This window comes from Lepidothrix coronata, unplaced genomic scaffold (assembly GCF_001604755.1).
Source record: "Lepidothrix coronata isolate B3197 unplaced genomic scaffold, Lepidothrix_coronata-1.0 Scaffold2, whole genome shotgun sequence".
NCBI classification, from domain to species: Eukaryota; Metazoa; Chordata; class Aves; order Passeriformes; family Pipridae; genus Lepidothrix; species Lepidothrix coronata.
Genome location: NW_016690182.1, coordinates 12,369,221 through 12,389,541, shown reverse-complemented (window position 1 = coordinate 12,389,541; position 20,321 = coordinate 12,369,221). Strand labels below are relative to the sequence as shown.

General features: G+C 57.4%; 1 protein-coding gene across 2 annotated transcripts; it reads left to right on the top strand.

Moving 5' to 3' along the window:
• Positions 1-276: 276 nt before the first annotated feature.
• PHKA1 (phosphorylase kinase regulatory subunit alpha 1) lies at positions 277-18,808 on the top strand. 2 transcript variants are annotated; one of them, XM_017816046.1, is made up of 33 exons: positions 277-391; positions 478-636; positions 1,135-1,182; positions 1,688-1,856; positions 2,209-2,291; positions 2,473-2,553; positions 2,991-3,089; positions 3,204-3,350; positions 3,657-3,710; positions 5,207-5,329; positions 5,447-5,542; positions 6,278-6,385; positions 6,579-6,657; positions 7,183-7,317; positions 8,362-8,471; positions 9,003-9,147; positions 10,063-10,141; positions 10,542-10,717; positions 12,382-12,558; positions 12,843-12,937; positions 13,123-13,262; positions 13,388-13,544; positions 13,710-13,789; positions 13,989-14,067; positions 14,156-14,285; positions 14,660-14,761; positions 15,142-15,260; positions 15,575-15,613; positions 16,658-16,702; positions 16,924-17,094; positions 17,589-17,642; positions 17,784-17,984; positions 18,242-18,808. In XM_017816046.1, the coding sequence occupies exons 1-33, from the start codon at positions 314-316 to the stop codon at positions 18,413-18,415; spliced, it is 3,732 nt and encodes a 1,243-aa protein (XP_017671535.1). In that variant the 5' UTR covers positions 277-313; the 3' UTR covers positions 18,416-18,808. The 2 variants fall into 2 exon arrangements, with proteins under 2 accessions (XP_017671535.1, XP_017671545.1); XM_017816056.1 differs by having other exon boundaries at positions 314-391; positions 10,542-10,621.
• Positions 18,809-20,321: the final 1,513 nt, after the last annotated feature.

The following is a 20,321-nucleotide window of genomic DNA, read 5'->3' as shown; positions in this document are numbered from 1 at the left end:
TGCGGTGGCGGTGCGGTGGCGGTGCGGTGGCGGTGCGGTGCCGGTGCGGTGCCGGCGGTGCCGCCATGGCGGCGGGTCCTGCCCGCTCCGTAGCGAGCGCCCCGCGGGCCGAGGCCGCCGCGGGCGGGGAGCGCGGGGCAGCGCGGGCGGGGCGGCCGCTCTGGGGGCGCGGCGGTGCTCGGGCAGCGCTGCGGGCGGCAGCGAGCGGGCGGTGCCGCGGGGCGGAGCGGGGCGGGGCGCTGCCAGGACTCGTCCCGCCCCGTCCCGTCCCGGCAGTGCCGGTGCCGGTGCCGGTCCCGCCGCCGCCATCGCCATGAGGAGCCGGAGCAACTCGGGCGTGCGCCTGGACGGCTATGGGCGCCTGGTGCAGCAGACCATCCTCTGCCACCAGGTGCGGGCACTGCCGGGAGCGGGGGGCGAGCCCGCGGGGGAGCCCGGGCCGGGGAGTGACCTGGGAACGGTGTGTCCCCTCCGCAGGACGCGGTGACGGGGCTGCTCCCCGCCAGCGGCGACCACCGGGACGCCTGGGTCCGGGACAACGTGTACAGCATCCTGGCCGTCTGGGGGCTCGGCCTGGCCTACCGCAAGAATGCCGACCGCGACGAGGACAAGGCCAAGGCCTACGAGATGGAGCAGGTCGGAGGGAGCAGGGCCCCGGCGGGGCTGGGGGAACCCGAGGGCTGCCGCCACTTCGGGCGGGTCAGCGTTTGGCACAGCCGGGCCCGGGGCCCGAAGACCGCGGGGGGCCGTGCAGTGAGGGTGAGGACAGGGCTGTCCCCCGGCGCAGGAGGCGATAGGAAGGGATGTCAGAGCCTGCTCTTCCCGGGGCACCCTGGAGCCCAGCCAGAGGGTCCGTCCCTCTGGCTCTGGGGTGATCTGGGGCCACAGCCCTTCTCCCAGGGGCTGGGAGCCGTGTCCTGCAGCTGTGCCCTCTGTCCCGCTGCACAGCACAGCAGCTCGGCCCCGCTAGCAGGCCAAGAAATCTTCCCTCTGCTGTTGCCCCGGGAGCAGAGGCTGTAGAAATGTGAGCTGGAGCTCCGATTACAGGCGCCGAGCCCTGCAAAGGTCATCGGCCAGCTGAGCCTGAGTCAGGGCTTCTGGCGATTAACAGGGCTGTTTTCCTTGTTCCTGCAGAGCGTGGTGAAGCTGATGCGGGGACTGCTCCAGTGCATGATGAGACAGGTAGGGTCTGGGGAGCACCTCTGGGTGTAAAGTGGTTTCCTTAAAGCCCGGCTGTGCCACAGAGACTGTCAGTCCTGACTGTACCAGCTCTCCCCAGCCTCCCCTTCCAGCAAGTCTTGAAATAAGTTCTGAGCAGCTGTGATTGAAGTTCCAGTGTTGTGGGCTGGTAGCCAGTGGAGCCTTTGCCAGCTGCTGCCTGTCTCATGGCCTGACTGGCGGTAGGACTCTGCAGCTCTCCTTCCTGAGGGCATTTGGGGTGACCCTTTTTCTCTGCGTGGTGCAGCTGTGGCATGGCCCCTCCACAGCTGCAGCCCTGCACTGCAGTGGCCTGTGAGTGAGCAGAGGCTGAGCAGAGGGGCAGCCCAGTGGCTGTGGAATTTCTGCCCTGCCAGGCATGGCTCCACATGCTGGGCTCATGGCACGAGGCAGCCCTTGGCTTGGGAGATGTCAGACCTCTCTGGAGACAGGGTTCTATGAACTCCTGCATCCTTTTGCCCTTCTCAAGGTGGAGAAGGTGGAGGCCTTCAAGTACAGCCAGAGCACCAAGGACTGCCTGCATGCCAAGTATAACACCCAGACCTGTGCCACCGTGGTGGGAGACAATGAGTGGGGTCACCTACAGCTGGATGCCACCTCCCTTTACCTGCTCATGCTGGCGCAAATGACGGCCTCAGGTAATGCTGTTGGGGGCTGCCATCTCAGCTTTGAGTGTGCTGGTCTCCAGGCTCTCTAGAGCCTCAGTTTGGGTGCAGCTTCCTGGGTGCCAAGCTGCTGCAATGGCTTCCCTGACTCCACTGTTTTCTTATGCTCACAGCACCTGTGGTGGGTTTGGGCCCCTTGATGTCCATTTGTCTGAAACCCCAGTGCAGCCATAGTGGGTGGGATTGGAGGTGGGAGTCAGCCAGGACATGGCTCCCATCAGGCAGGCATGCAGTGTGGAGGAGGGGTCCCTGGGTTACTGCAGCCCCATCCTGGGAGTACCTGTGGGCTTAGAGTGGCTGATGTGAATTCTTCTCCCTCCTCCAGGCCTCCACATAATTCACAGCTTGGATGAAGTCAACTTTATCCAGAACCTCGTGTTTTACATTGAAGCCGCCTACAAGACCGCGGTGGGTAGTGCGTGCTGGGGAAGGGGAGCGTGCTCTGGTGCTGGAGGTGTTGGGCTGGTGTCCAGGGGCAGCTGTGGGTCCCCCCTGAGCCCCACCGGCACCTCCTGGAAGCACTGCTGATGAGTGGGATTCAAAGGCTTTCTGGCTGTGTTGTGAACCAGTGCTTGCTGCCTCTGCACAGGACTTCGGGATTTGGGAGCGCGGGGACAAGACAAACCAGGGCATCACCGAGTTGAATGCCAGCTCTGTTGGCATGGCCAAGGTGAGCTGGGGAGAAGTGCTGGCTGGGGGTGGAGAGCACCAATGGCCCTGAGCTGCTTTTTGACAGGGCAGGCTGGGCATGTTGAACTATTGAGGCTCAATGCCCAATGCAGTCATAGGTTCCTGGAGAGGAAGACCCTTCTTCTTGTACACTGGGATAAAACTGTGCCCCTCTAGCCTGAGTTTTGCCTGAACTGGGAGTGAAGAGTTAATTGCTGTGGGTGGCAGAAATGTCCAGGGCCCTGTTGATGTCTGGCTACCTATGGCTTTGGGGATGTGGTCCCATTTTGACCAGAGGTGTTCTGTAGCCACAGCTCTCAGGGTTCAAATTATTTTAAATTTGGGCAGTGCATTACACACACAGGGACTGGCATGGGGTGAGAGCTCTTATAGATGGGCAGCATGGTGGAGGACATGCTTCTTTGAGTCTGCTTGCAGGCTGCCCTGGAGGCACTGGATGAGCTGGATCTCTTTGGAGCCAAGGGAGGCCCGGAGTCAGTGATACGGGTGCTGTCAGATGAGGTGCAGCACTGCCAGGTGAGACCCATGGGGCCGTGACACCACTGCAGGAGGAACTGTGATCTGCTGGGGTTGTGGTGTGAATGATGCCTGGCCTGGCAACCTAACCACCCCTCACTCTCCTCTGCCCAGTCCATCCTTCACTCAATGCTGCCCAGGGCCTCCACATCCAAGGAGGTGGATGCCAGTGTGCTCTCTGTCATCTCCTACCCAGCATTTGCTGTGGAGGACAGCGAGCTGGTGGAAATCACCAAGCAGGAGATCATCACGAAGCTGCAGGTAAGTGGCTCTGCCCTCATCTCACTATTCCCAGGGGACAGCTGCAGTCCAAACTGTTGTAGCCCTTTTCTTCCCAAAAACATCCTTGGGGAGGGAGTGCTGGATGATGTCCTCTCCCAGTCTCCATGTGCAAAGAGGCAGCCCTGTGTCGTGTGGCCCTGGGTTGTGATTGTGGTGCCTGAGTGCTGGGTGAACAAGAGAGGGGGTGTTTGGCTGGAGGAGACACCCCACCCCTGCTTCTGCATTGAAGGTACGAGATGCCTCATGCTGTGCCTCCTGCTCGGCATCTCTTTCCCTCCCTTCCAGGGACGCTATGGCTGCTGCCGCTTCCTCCGGGATGGATACAGGACCCCCAAAGAGGTGAGTGTCCCTAGCCCTGCCAGCAGCAGCCCCCTGCATGCAGCACAAAGGCTGTGTTGGGGACCACTGGGAAGACAAGAGCCCTCACTAACCCCAGGCGGTGTCATGGGTCTGGGCAAGGCTTCCCAAAGTGCCAGAGCTCATTGCAGAGGTGGTGCGTTCCACCCATGCCCATAGCAGATGGCCAGAGGCTGGCTCTGCCTCTGTCCTGGGACCTTGTGGTGTGTCTCCCTTGGGCTGGGGGAAGGTGGGACCAGTGCCCTGCATGGGAGCCCTGATGAGGTGGGCTCTCCCAGGGCTGCACCAGCCCTGAGCTAGGGCTGGAGGCCTGGGGAGGTGACCACACAGAGCTCCTCATCTGCTTCAGCTCCAAAGGTCACAAAGCTGCTTCTGCCTCTCCCAGGCCAGCAGGCAGCTTGGGTACTGCCATAGTGGCTCTCAGGATACTTTCCACTGCTGCTCAAGGGAGAGAAAACCTTATAAGCAACAATCTCATTTGATAACTACTGAACTAGGAAATGGTACCTGAAGGCTCTTAAATCATCACCAGCTTCTGGGCCCATAACCTGATGGGGCTCCTTTGGGCACAAGTGCCTCTGAATGCTTCTTGGCCCTGCCTCTGCAGACCTGCCCATAATAGGCAGTGTGTGTGGCTGCCCCCTTCCAGAGCCAAAGGAAAGCAGCAGCATCTCCAGTCCAACGTTCCCAACACTTGTGAGCTTTGCCAGTGTGCCGAGCCATGGATTACTTCTGGAGAAATGTGAGGCACAGGAAGGGCAGCAGTGCCTGCAGGGGCATGCAGCTGCCTGTAGTCAGATGGGACTTTGGAAGCTTGTAGCTGGAATGCAGGCACTGTAGAAAACGTCTGTTCCTTCTGTCCTCTCTGCCTAACAGTCTGCTAAGGCCAGCACTCTTCCTTCTGTGCAGCAAACAGAGTTAGAGCAGTTAGCAGGGAGGGTCGAGCATAGGTACACCACACACAGCTGCACTGGACTGGCAGATCTCCATCCTGACAACTTCCCTTGTGTCAGTTGCACTACATGGCAGGAGGGACTCTGCTCTCTGGCCCTGCACGACCAGCCCAAGCCTTTGCACCTGGCTGGGCCAGCTTGATGATGGTGGAGGAGGCAGATGCTGAGGGGCTGGGCAGAGCAGGCAAGGCAAAGGGGACCCAGTGTGGCACAGGGGATGTTGTGCTGTTACTGTACAACAGCACAGCATCTGGGGTGTTCTGGGGGCTCTGGGGTGCTCTCCTGGGCACTGGGTAGACTCCAGGAAGGGGAAGTCTCTTCATCATCAGTGCAGGGGGCTTGGGAGGGGGGTGTCTGACGGGGAGAACAGAGGCTGGAGGTGAAACTGCTTCTCTGCTCTGTCTTGGCCATCGTCTGCAGAGGAGGGGTGGGAGGGCATTTGAGGCCGGGGGCTTGGCAGGAGGACGAACCCTGTCAGTTTGAGGGGATCCTGCCACCCACCGTCTGCCTTGCTGTCACCTGCAGGACCCCAAACGCCTCTACTATGAACCCGCTGAGCTGAAGCTGTTTGAGAACATCGAGTGCGAGTGGCCTCTCTTCTGGGCATACTTGATGATTGATGGGATTTTCAGTGGAAACATAGAGCAGGTAAGGGGGGCAGAACCTGCTGGGGTGGTGGGAAAAAAGTCCCTGGCAGGCGAGGTGTGCAGGGGAAGGATGCAGGGAGCCATGACCAGGAGCAGATTCTCTCTCCTCTCTCCTCAGGTGCAGGAGTACCGGGAAGCCCTTGAGGGGGTTCTCATCAAGGGGAAGAATGGGATACGCCTGATGCCAGAGCTGTACAGTGTCCCACTGGATAAGGTGAGCAGTCCTGAGCTGTGGTGGAAAGAGGGAGTGTCTCACAGAATCACAGAATATTCTGAGTTGGGAGTCACAAAGTCCAACTGCTGAAACTCCTGATATCATTACCAGATAATTAGGTTTTAAATGCTTATTAACCCAAAATGTTAGCAAAGTAGCACATACAGTGCATGGAAACCTCATGTATAAAAAGTGAGGCTTGGAGCTGTTATAAAACCATGTTGGATAAAAACTGGTGTTTTTCCCCCAAAGCATTTCTTACCCCCATACACAAGGGTGCTTTGCTGACAGTCTGCTCACTCAGAGGCTGAGTGCTCTGAGAGCTCAGGACAAGTGGACCTGGGCTGAGGAGATGGTGCTGAGCTCCTGTTCAGTGGTGTGGGGTTGAGAGCAGTGGCCTCCTGGTGCCCAGGTCATGCAGGAGAGGTGCTCTCCTCACCAGCATTCGAGAGCATCTCCCCAGCGTTCCTGGGGCATGTTAGTCCTTCTAATGGCCTGAGTTGGGAAACCAAACGTGGTCTGAGCAGCTGATTTGTTGTCTGATGTGGATGTCTGGGGCAGTCACAAGAAGAGGGAAGGAATGTAGCCAGGCTGTTTTGGACCCTCTCTTGACAAATGCTGTCATAGGCTCTTGTTTCAAGCCTTGAACTGCTGGACTTCAAAATACAGTGAAGATGCTTCCTTCAGCATCCTGTGTCTGTGGATCCCTCCTTAACCTCCTGGCTTGTCTTCCAGGTGGATGAGGAGTACAGGAACCCCCACACTGTGGACAGAATACCCATGGGCAAGCTGCCGCACATGTGGGGGCAGTCCCTCTACATCCTGGGCTGCCTGATGGCTGAGGTACAGTCATCCTGGGTGCTGGGGAGGGCTGTGGGGCCAAGCTCTGAACTCTCAAGGGGCAAATGCTGCCACCTGCCTTGGGGAAGTTGCCACTCCCATCCCCCAGGACTTCTTAAAGGTGGGTTGTCCATAGGCATCACCCATTCTATGCTGCCCACAAAACGTTAATCTCCTCATACCATTTTTTCCCCAGGGGTTTCTGGCTCCTGGTGAAATAGATCCCCTCAACCGCCGGTTCGCGACTGTCCCTAAGCCTGATGTGGTGGTTCAAGGTGAGGGAAAGGAATACTAGTCCCATACCTCTGAGCCTGGCAGGTCTGGGGACTCTGGCAGTGCAGAATTCACAGGGTGGCTCTGCTTGCTGCGTTGCTGCTGGTACCTCCCAATCTCAGACCTGGCAAGGGGGGTGGAAGATGGGGTGCAAGTCCTTCCATTCCACTCTGTGTTGACTGAGGGAAATAACAGCTGCTGCAGCCTGCTCTGCAGAGAGGTTGAAAACTGTCCTCCTGCCACTTGGTGCAGAACACTTGGGTGTAGAGAGTGTTAGGACGGGCAAGGCAGACCTTTGCAGTGGGAACTGGTTCCCAAAGGGACCCCTGCCACTTGGTGCAGAACACTTGGGTGTAGAGAGTGTTAGGACGGGCAAGGCAGACCTTTGCAGTGGGAACTGGTTCCCAAAGGGACCCCTGACAGCTACCTCTCTGTGGTGTGGCACCTTGTATGTGTCCTCAAAGGCATGGGGCAGTGCTGTCACACCCTTGTGCCCCTGTTGCACTGAGCCTGTCCTCCTTCCACAGTGTGCATCCTGGCTGAGACAGAGGAGATCAAGGAAATCCTGAAGAAGGAGGGCATTGATGTGGAGACTGTGGAAGATGTCTACCCCATCAGAGTGCAGCCTGCCCGCATCCTCAGCCACATCTATGCCCGGCTGGGTGAGCTGGACTCCCTGCTACTGCAGCAAAGGGGGTGCAGAAGGGTCTGTCCCACCCCCTGGCACTCCTGCTCATAGACACTCATGTCCTGCTCTCTGCCTGGCTGATGAGGGTTCTGCTGCCCATTTCTGAGCCCAGTAAAGCTACTCATGCCCAAGGGGAACAAGGTGACAGGCAGTGTTGTTCAGGGTTGTTCTGACAGGGATAGAGCTTTGGCATTGCAGTTGCACAGCCACCCCAGGGACAGACAGACTTTGATCCGTATAGGAAGGACCTGGTGTGTACAGGAGTTGGCTTTTTTTCCTGTACCCAGATCTTGATGGGGAAGGCCAGCCAGACCTCAGGAACGGTCCCCTGGCTGTCCCTGGTGGAGAGAGCCTGGAGCTCAGGCAGAATGGCTGTTGTTGAGGAGTGGGCAGGGCTGAGTGTGAGGGGAGGGTGTGCTCAGCTCTGCACGCATGTTCCCTGATGCTGCAACCCCTTGGGCATCAGCCTTGTTGTGCAGGAGCCAGAGGTCTAGCCTGGGCCATAGGGGACACCTGATCTGCTGTGATTTTAATTTGGTGGCTAATTTAGGCCACCAAAATGCCAAGTGTGAGATGGGCAGGGGGAACAGCCTGGCAGCTGTCAGGGCTGACATGAGCAAGGGGCGATGCTGCGCTGCGCCATTCTGGGCTCTGGGAGTAATCTGTGAGCAATGGGAATGCTGATAGAGCTGTCAGCTTTGGGGGACCAGCCCTATGCAGAGTACCCCCAGCCCTGTTCCAACTTCTGACATCCCCAAAAACCTGGAGGTGTGACGTGTTGCAGAAGTCAGGACAGGCTGTGTGTCCCTGTTTCAGCGTGTCTCTGGCCCCCTGGGCAGGGCTGGGGACAGAGTATCACTGTCACTTAGAGCTGTACTAGCTTGACACAGGGTTCTGGGGTATCCCACCCACAAACCAGCATTTTCCTGCTGGCTAGTAGCAAGAGGCCTGGCACTGCTTGCTGCTGCAGCCCCTTTCATTAGGAGGCTTGCACTAAAAACTCTTCCTGCCCTCCCAGGCCGCAACAAGCAGATGAGCCTGACTGGACGGCCCTACCGGCACATGGGTGTCATTGGGACCTCCAAGCTCTACAAAATCAGGAAGAGCATCTTTACCTTTACCCCACAGGTGGGTGACATTGCATGGGCTCATTCCCAGCTGTTATGTGATCTGGAACTGGGCAAGAAGTTTCTCCACTGGCTGAGTGCTCGAGTTATTCTCAGATGTGGCCCAACACCCTCTGGGAGTGTGAAGCAGCCCCAGAACTGTGGCGTGAGGCAGCCCAGTTGCTGGTTCTGGCTGTGTGCATGCTGGGAGAGGTGGTTTGAGCCTTCTGATGATCAGTATTGGGTGAAAATCTCTTTGCTCACCCTGACAAGGACACCAGGAGGAGGCCTGGATGCTGCTGCTGAGCTGTGGCATTAGTTATCTCCTCATAGTTGCTAATGGCCAGTAGCTGCCCTAGAAGTTGAGGATCCCTTACTAGACTGTACTGGCATCTGCCAAGTAAGGTGGGATGAGCTGTCAGTGCAAAGGAGCATGTCCTCTGGGTGCACAGCATGTCTGGCCTGGCTGAATGCCTGTGGGAAGATGTGAGTGGCACCATAGGGACCTGGTGGCTGTACAAAGAGCTGCTCATGTCTCCTGCTGTCCTCACAGTTCATAGACCAGCAGCAGTTCTACCTGGCTCTTGACAACAAGATGATTGTGGAGATGCTGAGGACAGACCTCTCCTATCTCTGCAGCCGCTGGAGAATGACTGGGCAACCAACCATCACCTTCCCCGTCTCCCACATCATGCTCGGTATGGATCCTCCAGCCTGGCAAGGTGTTTGGCTAGAGCAGCCCTGGGAGGCAGCCTCTGCAGGAGGAAGGGGGTGGGCGGATCTGTGACTGCCTCAGTAATAGAGACATGGTGGGGCTGGAGCAGCCAGTAGTGTTCTGTGAAGAGCTTACCACTGAGAAGAGCCACGCCAAGTGGGCAGTTTGCCTGGCAGCTGGTGGGTTTGCCTGCCAGGCACTAGTGCCTGCAGCTCAATGGCTCTCGACAACCTGGCTTGTGGGAAGGCCTTTTGGGAGCAAGACCAAAAAAACAGTTCCCCTGTAGGAGTGTTCTTGGGGCTCTTTCTGCATCTTGACTCTTCACTAAGACTGACCACCTGCTGAAGGCTTTGCTAGGCAACACGGAGGGGAAAACAGTAAACCAGAAGGAGCAAAGAGCTCTGCAATGGCATAGAGCAGAACTGGCTTGCCTGCAGCAGCTCCCAGCTTCCCCATGAGGTGCAGGGAAGTGACTCTACTCTGCTTTCAGGCCTTTTTGATTCTCCTTGTGTACTTGAAATCCCCTTGGTGTCTTGAGTGTGCCCTTTCCTATGGTGCCTCCTGCCCCTGACAGCAGCCCCCCATCTGCTACCTCATATGAAAGGCAGGGAGAGAGCAGGGGGCTGTTGGGTGCTGTTGTCTGGTACTGTCAGCTTCAGCCAAGCTGAAATCCCAGGAGCCTGGAGTGCATCTTGGCCTAGTTTTCCTGGAATTCAGCCTGGACAGTCCCGAATTTCCCTTTTTGGGTGGTGCTTTTGGTACCACAGCGTGTCTGCGTGCCTCGAACAGGGGTCCGCCCGTGCTGCTTTGGGTGCCTGAATGCCCACCTGGCCCTGGGTTACCTTCTGGGAGCCAGTTTGAGCAGAGGAGCCTGACTGCCTGTGCCTCTTGCCCACAGATGAAACCGGCAATAGTGTGCACCCCACGGTGCTGGCGATGCTGCAGAAGCTGCAGGACGGGTATTTCGGTGGCGCAAGGTGAGCGCACCCTCCTGGGGTGAGGGCTGTCAAGCCTCCAAGAGCCTGGTGAGCAGTGCACTGGCTTTGGGGAAACAGGCTGGGGAGGACACATTGGGGTGTGCTAGGCTGTCAGTGCACCCTGGGGCTACAGTCTCAACAGAGGAGATGAAAGAGAGGATAAAGCTCTTCATGTCATCAAACCCATGGCTGCAGGATCCTCCTAATATCTTTTGGGCAGCCCTTCCATGCCCACCTGTGGCTGAAGGAGTTGCAGACAGCTAAAGCAGACACTGGTGTGCATATGCTCCTGACAGGTCCATCTCTCCCTGCCAAAGGGTCTGCCCTGGAGCCAGGAGGTAAAGCCAAGGGTACTGCCTCCCCTTTCCTCTCCCATGTGACCTCCCCATCTCTCGCCCAGGACCCAGACGGGTAAACTGTCGGAGTTCCTGACAACGTCATGCCGAACACACCTCAGTTTTATGGACCCTGGGCCAGAGGGTAAGGTCTTTGCCGAGAGTTACAGGCTCTGCAGTGACAGCTTTGAGGAGCTGGACAGCGAGGACTGGCTGCATGGCTTGCAGGTAGCAGAGGAGGGTAAGGGAGAACAGGCCAGTCGCTGCTGTGGGGTGGCAAATGCCCAACTCACCCTTAAACTCGTAACACACAACCTCCTGCTAGCATCCATGCACTTGGTTTTTCACCATGTTCCCATCTGACCCTCTGTCAACCTTGTCTGGAACGAGCTGCCGTGACCTTTGTAGGGAAGAGACTAAGGATTGGCAGCTTACCTCCACTGGGGAGATGTGTCTGAGGGTCTTTGGTGCACAAGTGCAGTGCAATGTGAAGACACAGTGACCAAGGCAGTGGGGAAGAGCCACCGTGTCCCTAAGCAATTTGTCTTTTTCCCAAAGCCTTTGCCCCTCTCCTGGGCAGAGGTGCTCCGGTGGGTGCCAAATTGAAGCCTTGATGCTGTGTAGGGGGTGCCTTGGCCCATCACAGCATGAGGGGGACCCCCCTTGTGCTGGGACCATAGCGGGGTGCAAGTTTTACTGTTCCCCTTGCAAGCAGGCCTGGGGATATCCCTTCCTGTGTGAACTAGTGCTGGTAATCATTGGGCTTCCCACCATCTGCTGTGCCTCTGCAGCTCCTGCAGCCAGTGTCTGCACTGCTGGGACTCTGAACACTCATTTCTTTTGCCCTTATCTTGCTTTGCTTGTAGCCTCCTTACAGGCTGCATCTGGGTTTGTCCAAGGTGTTTGCTTCCCCTCCAGCCCCAGTGGGAGAAAGGGGAAAGACCTGCCTGGCCTTTCTACGGCATCTCAAAGATGCTCAGTTTTAAGTTTTTCCTGTGGTCAGATGCTGCAGCCAGGCAGGAGGATGTTCTCAAGCCTGGTGCCTAGAGGACTTCTCCAGCCAAGCCTCCAGGCACTGGCATGAGGCATTCCCTCAAGGGAATGCCAGGCTGCTTCAGGTACAGTCCACAGCTCACCTCCTAGGGCTGACACACCTCCGAGTTTGCCAGCTGGAGAGCAGCATGGCTTTGCCCTGGCCCACTGGAAGTGCATCATCAGTTCTGTGTTTTATCGGGGGTATCTTCCCCAGGGGCACCCCCCTCACTTTTACCTCACAGCTGAGCAGAGACCTGGCCTCTGAGCACCCTCTTCCATGCTGCTGTTAGCATGTGGTGCCTCTGGTGCTCCTGGTGTGATGCTGGGAGCAGTTGGAGCTGCTCAAGGCTGGGCAAAGAGAAGGCAGGAGCCATAACTCCTCCTCTAACTCCTAATTAGAAATAACTGTTGCAAAACTCACCCTACCTTGCTTCTGTGCTGGAGTCCTGCTTGGAAGATGCCCTTGCTGTGCTGGGGTGCTTCTGAGTGGTCTCTGCTTGGACAGGCTGACCGTGGCTGTGCCTCTGAAGGGAAAGAGTGGGAGGGTTTCACTGCAGGGTTTGAGTGGGACACTCCTGTCCTTGCGCAGGCTTGTACCAAACACACGATGCAGCACCAGAAGGGACTTGGAGGGAGCCCCAGTTTGGGGCCCTAGCTGTCAGCCAGTGTCCCAGGCAGCAGAGTCATGCAGGAACAGGGGTGCCCTGGCTGCAGTGCTTTGTGAGCCTGGCTGCTGGCACTGGCCCCACATTGTCGCTTTGTGCGGCCAGCAAAGCTTTGTCCTTGCCGAGGCACAGCTGGGGTCTCTCTGGCCCTGGGGGTGCCCCAGCACACAGTGGCTGAACCCCTCTCTGCTTCCTTCCCTTCCAGAGGATGCCTACGATGAGATTGCCCAGTACCTGGACCACCTGCTGCAGCACACAACTCCCCAGTCCAACCTGCCCCCCACTGCCCAGCGGGGAGGGCTGAGCCGCTTCCGGACTGCTGTCCACACCACCCGTGACCTCATGTCCCTGGCATCCAAGGCCAAGGACCTGCATGTCCAGAGTGAGTAACTCCAGTACCCTCCACACCTTCCCTTGAGCCCAGGGGTGAGGCTGAGGTGATCTGGGAGCTTTCCCAGCTCTGTGATGCTGGGGTCCCCATGGACTGCAGAGCAACTATCATTATGTCCATCATGTTAGTCCTGACTGCTTCTCCCATAGCTGACTTCTCTGCAGGGGCTACTTGGGGAGCAGTGTCAGATATCTGTGAGGTGGTTTGGGGCAAGCAGTGGTGATTGGGGTTGGAAGTGTCTCTGCCAACTTTTGCTTTTTTTTTTTTTTTTTTAGATGTTGGGATGTATGTCCCCAGCAAGATCTTCCAGGCATCCCAGCAGTCGGTTAACCTGCTGGGTTCACCCTGCCAGCAAGACATGGATGGCAAGGTGAGCCCTGTCCCTCCCAGACTGAGCACTGCTATCCTTTCAGGTGGAGGCAGTGTCTTTGCAGGACTGCATGAGGAAGGCTTGGTGTTTGTTGAGGGGGAATATCCACAGATGAATGTCCTTGGCTCCATTTGGGGCAGGGTGCTGGTGGTGCTAACCAGCAGCACGGGTCTCCCTTCCCCTAGAGCCATGCAGTCTATTCAGAGATGAGCCTGCCCCGTGACGAGGATGGCAACGTGGACTGCAAGGCACTGGTGGACCAGCTGCGCGTCTGCCCCACGCTGCAGGAGCAAGCAGACATCCTCTACATGCTCTACATGCTCAGGTGGGGTGAACTCTGCATCCCAACGGCTCACTGAGCAGAGAGGGGGTTGGCACAGCCCAGGGGGGCTGCTGGGGAGCTGCCACAGACAAATTGCTGTGTATAACCCAGCACCTCCTTCACCGCAGGGGGCCCGAGTGGCACACGGGGCTTGATAGCAAGCCTGGCCCCACTGTCAAGGAGCTCCTCACTGAGCTGTATGTGCGGGTGGGGGAGACACGCCAGTGGGCCCTGATCCGCTACATCTCTGGCATCCTCAAGAAGAAGGTTGAAGCTCTGGATGAGGTAACAGCTGTGCAGCCAGCCTCTAGCGGGCTGAGGTCTGTCGGGGAGGAGGCAGCAGAGTGAGCAGGTGAACCGTGGCTGCATCAGCTCTGTCTCCCTCTGCCTTGTGCTGAGCCCCTAAACCCTCAGTTTACAATAGCTGGGGTTGACCCTTTCTGTCCCCAGGCCTGCACTGACCTCCTGTCTCACCAGAAGCAGTTGACTGTGGGGCTGCCCCCAGAGCCACGTGAGAAGACAATCTCCGCGTGAGTGTGGCCCCTCTCCCTCCACCAGCATGCTGGGCTAGATCTGGATGTGAGCCTGCTGCTCTGGGGTCCATGGGCAGGATCGGCCCTGGCTGGCTGTCCCCAGCCTGTATCTTTCCTCTTGGGGCTGTACAGACCAGGGGCATGCAGGGCTTGCTCTGCTGCCTCTCACTTGCTCTACTGTTCGTTCATGCCCCAGCCCAGTCCCCTACGAGGAACTTGTTCACCTCATTGATGAAGCCAGTGAGAAGAACCTCAGTGTTGCCATCCTCACCCAGGTGAGGGAACAGGATATCAGGGGGGACCCCACATCTGGGTGTCTGGCCTGCTGAGCAGCAGTGGGGTGATCTGCCTCTGCCCCTCCAGGAGATCATGGTGTACTTGGCCATGTACATACGCACGCAGCCTGCGCTCTTCGTGGAGATGTTCCGCCTCCGCATTGGGCTCATCATCCAGGTGATGGCAACAGAGCTGGCACACTCCCTGCGCTGCTCGGGTACGTGCGGCGGGGACGGCTCCCCGGCTGGGGTGGGTGCTGTGATGCTCAGGGCTCTGTCAGCCAGAAAGGAGTACTGTTAAAAATGGCAGCTCAGGCTAGGACAAGACCCTGCATGGAAGTGCCAGCGTCTGGAGCTGGACCTGTCCTTGGGCAGCACAGGCGAGTGATTGCACTGCAGTCTCCATCCTGGCATGTGTTGGGCTGGCATGGGGAAGAGTCCCTGTTGTAGGCAACAACTGGAGCTAGTGTATGTCTGTGGAGGATGAGCTCCTGTGCCAGTGCTGCCCCTGCTCACAGAGTGTAGTGCAGGGTAGAAATGTTCTAGGAGAACTATGAGGCAGGGTACAAAATCCCAATTCTTTTCTCTCCAGCCACAGAAGCCACGGAGAACCTGATGAATCTCAGCCCATCAGACATGAAGAGCCTCCTCTACCACATCCTCTCTGGCAAGGAGTTCGGGGTGGAAAAGAGCAGTGAGTCTCTCAGCAGAGAGCATCTCTGGGCAAATCTGGTTCCTGGTGCAGAGTGCGGTCAGATCTACGTGTCCCTGTCCTCCCTCATGTTCAGCACAGCTACTTCTGCACTGCAGGGGTCCAGCACGAAGCTGTGCTCTTCATAAGGATGGTGCTGAGTGATTTCCGGGGATTGAGCCCTGTGGCTGTTTGGGCTTTGCTTAGTTTGTTACTTGACCTGGTCAGGTCTGAATTGAAGCAGTACTGTGCTGTGCTCATGGATCTCTGATGCTGTTGGGATAGAGGGCAAGGGCATGCAGAGGTACCAGTGCCTGAGCAGTGACAAGGGACAGCCATGCCCTGAGCCATGGTGCCCACTCTAGACCTCTCTTCCCCTGCAGTGCGTTCAGTGGACTCATCTATGGTCACTCCTACCGTCTCCATCCGTGACCTGGGGGCTGCTGGGGCCACCAGATCTGAGCGCTCCGGCCTTGTCAGGTTGAAAAGTGAAATCAAACAGGTGAGGGCAGGCAGTGCAGGCTGCTCATGACAGGTCTTGTGGGTGACAAACAGCTACAAACCAGGCAGAATTGATGGAAGAGTGGGAGAGATCTCAGCTGCTTCCAAGAGCTAATTTTGGCTTTGGTCCTGCCCCGGGGGGGAGAATTGGGGTGGATCAGTTACCGGGTGGGGGTTGCTCTGGCAGTGCAAAGGGAGCACAGGGGTGCTTGAGAAGGTGCGGGGTGGGGAGGACCATGCAGTGTCCCAGGTGTGGGTAGCATCTTGGTGGGCCACTTCCAACAGCAGAACCTTCATTTCCTTCTTCTCTTGCAGCAATTGAATAAACGTAGGCAGTCTATGCCTGGGAGTAAGGTGAAGCCCCCCTGGTCCTGCAGCCTCAGCTTTTGCCCCTTATGCCATGCACCAGGACAGCTTCCTCACATGCATGACTCAATGAGCTTCCCTCAGCTGCTGCAGCAATGAATTGCCTTTCCCTCTCTAAGCAGGCTCAGGGCTGCTCTGTTCAGGACAGGGAAGGAGGCTGGCTCCCTGGGAAGAGGTCAGCATGGCTTAACGTGCTCTGGGGGCCCAAGGCTGGCACTGCCCCACAGGAGCTCCCCTTGGAGTAGGACCTGCCGTGTTTGGATTAACAGGAAGGAAGGCTTCCCTAAGATGTGGGTGTACTGCCATTACAGCCAGCTGGGAGCTGTGCTCCAGAGCTTCTGTGGCCAAATACATTCCATTACACTCACAAAATGCAGTGAGCAGGATGGCACAATGCTTCCAGTGCCATGACCAGTAGTGACTCTGCCAGACAGTTCACTGGATCCTGCCTGTAGCCTCCCCAGCTATTTCTTCTCTGGGGGAAGAGGCTTCTGGTCAGCTACAAATGCCAAGGACCTCCTCATGTGTCTGGTGTGTGTCCAGAGGAGTCCTGAGCTCTAGAAGGGGTCCTGTCCTCAAAGAGATGGGGCTTGCAGGGACCAGGCTGATGCAGCAGGTTTAAGGCCAACTTGCTGCAGTGTGAAACCTGATATTGCAGAGGGCCATCTGTGGGCAGTGACATTGCTACTGGCCCTCCTGTCTGCCCGAGACTCAGTCCCTGCCCATGCCAGCAGCCAGCAGAGCAGTAGCAGCTCTGCTCCTGTGCGCAGGCTGGCACAAACCCACCTCTCGTGCACCCCACCAGCATGTGGGGCCCCTCAGCTGCTCCATGCCCTGGTACAATCCTTCCCCTCTGATGGTAACATGGGACTTTCCACAGCTTTCCTCTCAAAACTGCATCTCCAGCTAACTGCAGCCCTGGGATAACTGCCCCGTGACCTGAGCTTGATCTGTGCTGCTGCTGCTCCGCTTGCTGTGACTGCTGCCCTGCTCTGGCACGGTCTGATTTCCTTCTCTCCCTTTCTCCTTCAGCCCATCAGTTTGCAGTCCAGGGACATCGAGCGCAAGTCCTCTCTGGTAACCTGTGTTTGTTGGCTGCATGCATGGGGTCTGTCCTGTTTGTGACGGTGGGAAGGAGCTGTGCTCTGGGGGGTGCTGTAAGGTGGGCTTTGCTGGGGGCAGGGGGTGGGAGCTCTATCAGACTGGAGAACCAGAAACTCTTGAGCAGTAGCAGGCTGCGCTCTTGTGGGGTGTTTAACTTTGCAGCAGTCTCTGTGGTCCTTGTTTTGTCTGCCCAGTCTGTTGGGCACGGGGAGCTGCTGGACAAGGACTCCTTTTCAAGCATGCTGGAAGACCAGGGCAGTAAGGACAGCCGGCAGGGCCAGTGGCAGCGGAGGCGGCGGCTGGACGGGGCCCTCAACCGTGTCCCTGTGGGCTTCTACCAGAAGGTCTGGAAGGTCCTGCAGAAGGTGAGCTGGATGTCCAGCTGGTGCCTCTCCTGTGGTCCCAGGCACCAGCCTTGCCAGGGGTACTTAGACACTCGGGGCTGGTCCCTGATATTGTGTAGATATGTGCTTCATGGACAAGGCCTGCAGCTGGCCCTGGAAAGCTGGGGAAGACCTGGAACTGCCTCGAAGTCACGTAGGACCTAACTCATCTTGTGCCTTGCAGAGGGGAGCATTAGCCAGACAAGGGCAGAGCTGGAGCCACAGCTGAAGGAGGTCCAGGCGCACCTCATGCTCAGCATGCTGAGCCAGGGAGCAGAGCCCTGTGCAGGGGGGCTCCGTTTGATGCTGAAATGATGGGAAAGGAGTGATGCTGTGCAGAGTCAGGAGGCAGAGCTGGGGTGTGTAGGCATCACACACCAGTGCTCAAGTGGGAGTGAGCTGGTGGGCTGGACCTATGTGTCTTAGCACGATGCTTCTCCAAGCCATAACCATGATCTTTCTTTCTTGTTCTGCAGTGCCATGGCCTCTCTGTGGAGGGCTTTGTTCTCCCCTCTTCAACAACCAGAGAGGTAGGAGGTTAATGTGAAGGGGAAATGGGGCATGCAGGTTGTTGCTGGGTGCTGGGTTGCCCTGGGTGAGTGCCCAGTGTAGCTCAGGACTTGTGCTGGTGATATGGTGCTCTCAGTACACTTCTTTCCACATGCTCACAGATGACCCCAGGGGAAATGAAGTTTGCTGCGCATGTGGAGTCTGTCCTCAACCGCGTGCCCCAGCCAGAGTACAGGCAGCTTCTGGTGGAAGCTATCTTGGTGCTCACCATGCTGGTGGACATGGAGGTGCACACCATCGGTGGCATCATACCTGTGGAAAAGATCTTGCACAGAGCCAACGACCTCTTCTATGAGGAGCAGGTAAGGGCCAAGCCTCACCCAGGGCTGCTGGCTGCGTTCCCCACAGCTGCACAGGGCTCACCCACCTGAGCAGGAGGGCCCTACCCCTTGTCCCTGTTGCGTTCATGGGTCACAGCAAAGCTGTGGTGTCCTCCTCCCGCTGCTCATTTTCAACTTGTCACACCTGTGAGCGCAACGGAGGGTGCTTGGGGTGGAAGCTGGTGAGGGGGTTGCTCTTATTCTAATGTCGGCTTTCTCCTTCCCTGTCCAAAATCCAGAAAGCCATGGGCGCTGATGACCAGATGTTGGAGAGGGATCCTTCGACAGGCATCTGCATCCTGCTGTACGACAGTGCCCCGAGCGGCCGGTTTGGCACCATGACCTACCTGTCCAAGTCGGTGGCCTTGTACGTGTACGACTTCCTGCCCACAGACAGCTGCTCCATGCAGTAGCTCTCGCAGCTCCTCGCTGGGTTGCAGATGCTGCGGGGAGGGTTGTTTCGTACAGCTTGTAAAGAGGAACACTAGGTTAGTTTGCAGGCAGCCTGCGTGGCCATCTCTCCTTCCAGCCCTGCCCTCTCAGTGGGTGAGCGGCCCTCCGAGGAGCCCCGCAGGAGGCACGTGTCCTAAACTGACCTGTGCCTATGTGTGGCCTGAGGAGCAAGGGAAAGGCTGAGCTTTGAAGCCTGCTTGTGTTAGAAGTGTCTGCCTGCATGGCTCCTCCTGAGCCATCACCCCCAGAGGGACCTCTGTTTGAGGCAGTTGACCAGACCTGCATGCTCAGCACTGCAGTGCTCCCTGACCAGCTCATACTCTCCCTGCCTCCAGCAGGTTTGCAGTTTTTAACTGTGTTTTAACTGTGCTGCTTTTTATTCCAATCTGCAGGATTTATACTAGTGTAGGCTGGAGCTCTTGCTCTTCCTGCTGCTGCTGGAATAGTTTTGCTAGAGAAATAGGGGATGATGCCTGAGCCTCTGTCCCAGCACGCCCAAAATCAAAATGGTCCAGCCCAGCCACAGCCGTGCTGCTTGGAAGTAGGCAGCCCATCCTCCTTCCCTCGGGGGTCCTGTGTGCAGAGCTGGGAAGGTTGTGGTAGCCAGGATCCCTGTTGCCAGCAAGATGTGAGGACAGGGTTTCTGGCTGGCTGGGGCATGCTGGTGGCAGCCCCTCTGTGCCATATACTTGTCCCTGGCAGCAGTGCTGGTGGCAGCCCCTCTGTGCCATATACTTGTCCCTGGCAGCAGTGCTGGTGGCAGCCCCTCTGTGCCATATACTTGTCCCTGGCAGCAGTGCTGGTGGCCAGGTCGCAGGTTCCTGAGTTCACACGTGCCTTTTGAAGCACCTCTGAGCTGGCTGCTTGGTGTTATCTGTGCAATCACAGCCGTGCCCTTAATGCTCAGCTCTGGCCTTGGCCCCAGCTCCCACAGCCTGGCACAGGGAGGGGTGGGGACACAGAGGGTGCCTGCTCCACTCTATCCTGCAGGTGCAGCTCTGAGCAAAGGTCCCTTTCCCCTTTGGGGAAGGTGGATCCTATCCAACATCAGTGTGCCTGGGGCTGTACAGGCTGTGCTGTTATAGATAAATCTGAAATTGTGGCAGTGACACCAGCCACCAAGTCATATATTTAACAGACTAGATCTGTCTCTTCCAATGTCCCTGCCCACAACTGGAGGGATGGAGGAAAGAACCTGTGTTTCAGAATCACTTACCAACCATCCCCACACCCTGAAGTCTCTTTTGATTGCCCTTGGACTACGTGTTGTGGCTTCATTGCCGACCACGTGGAAGGCCAGCAGTGGGTAAAAGTCCGAGGGCTGAACCAGGCTGGGAAGTTTCCTAGTGCTGCCCTTAACCTGGGCCTCAGGGAGGCAGCAGACTTCCCTGAGGACTGTCTGTGTGGCATCTTGGACCATCTGTGCCCCTCAGAAAGCAGTCACCTGCAGCTCTCACCCATCTTTCTTGTAGAGGTTGCCATGGTCTGGAGGGTATCACAGCCATGGCAACACCTCTGGTGTAGATGGACTAACATGCACCTCGTCCATTGCCTGGCCTTCCAGAGCCAGAGCTTCGTACCTGCTATAGAGTCACAGGGAGAGGTAACCTGGGCAAGGAGGGGATTTGGCTCCACCCACTCCTTTCCTCTATTCCTGCCTTCACCTGCCAGGGGAGGATGCAGGATCTGCTTGAACCCGTGTACTTTCGGGTGGCTGTTCCTGTTTCTGTCAGGGAGGGCAGAGCCTGGTTCCACTAGCCTCTCTCTCAGACTCCCTTCTGCTCCTTAACCTTTCTACGCCTTCATAGCTCAGCCCCAAGGCTGAGCAGATCACTGTCCCCTTGGTCACACTGAACACAGCTTTTC

Bases quoted from the DNA above. Each gene is read 5' to 3' on its own strand.
- PHKA1 (XM_017816046.1), top strand. From the start codon at position 314: ATGAGGAGCCGGAGCAACTCGGGCGTGCGCCTGGACGGCTATGGGCGC. The intron at 9,148-10,062 runs GTATGGATCCTC...TCTTGCCCACAG, and splicing joins CGTCTCCCACATCATGCTCG to ATGAAACCGGCAATAGTGTG. The intron at 17,985-18,241 runs GTAAGGGCCAAG...TCCAAAATCCAG, and splicing joins ACCTCTTCTATGAGGAGCAG to AAAGCCATGGGCGCTGATGA.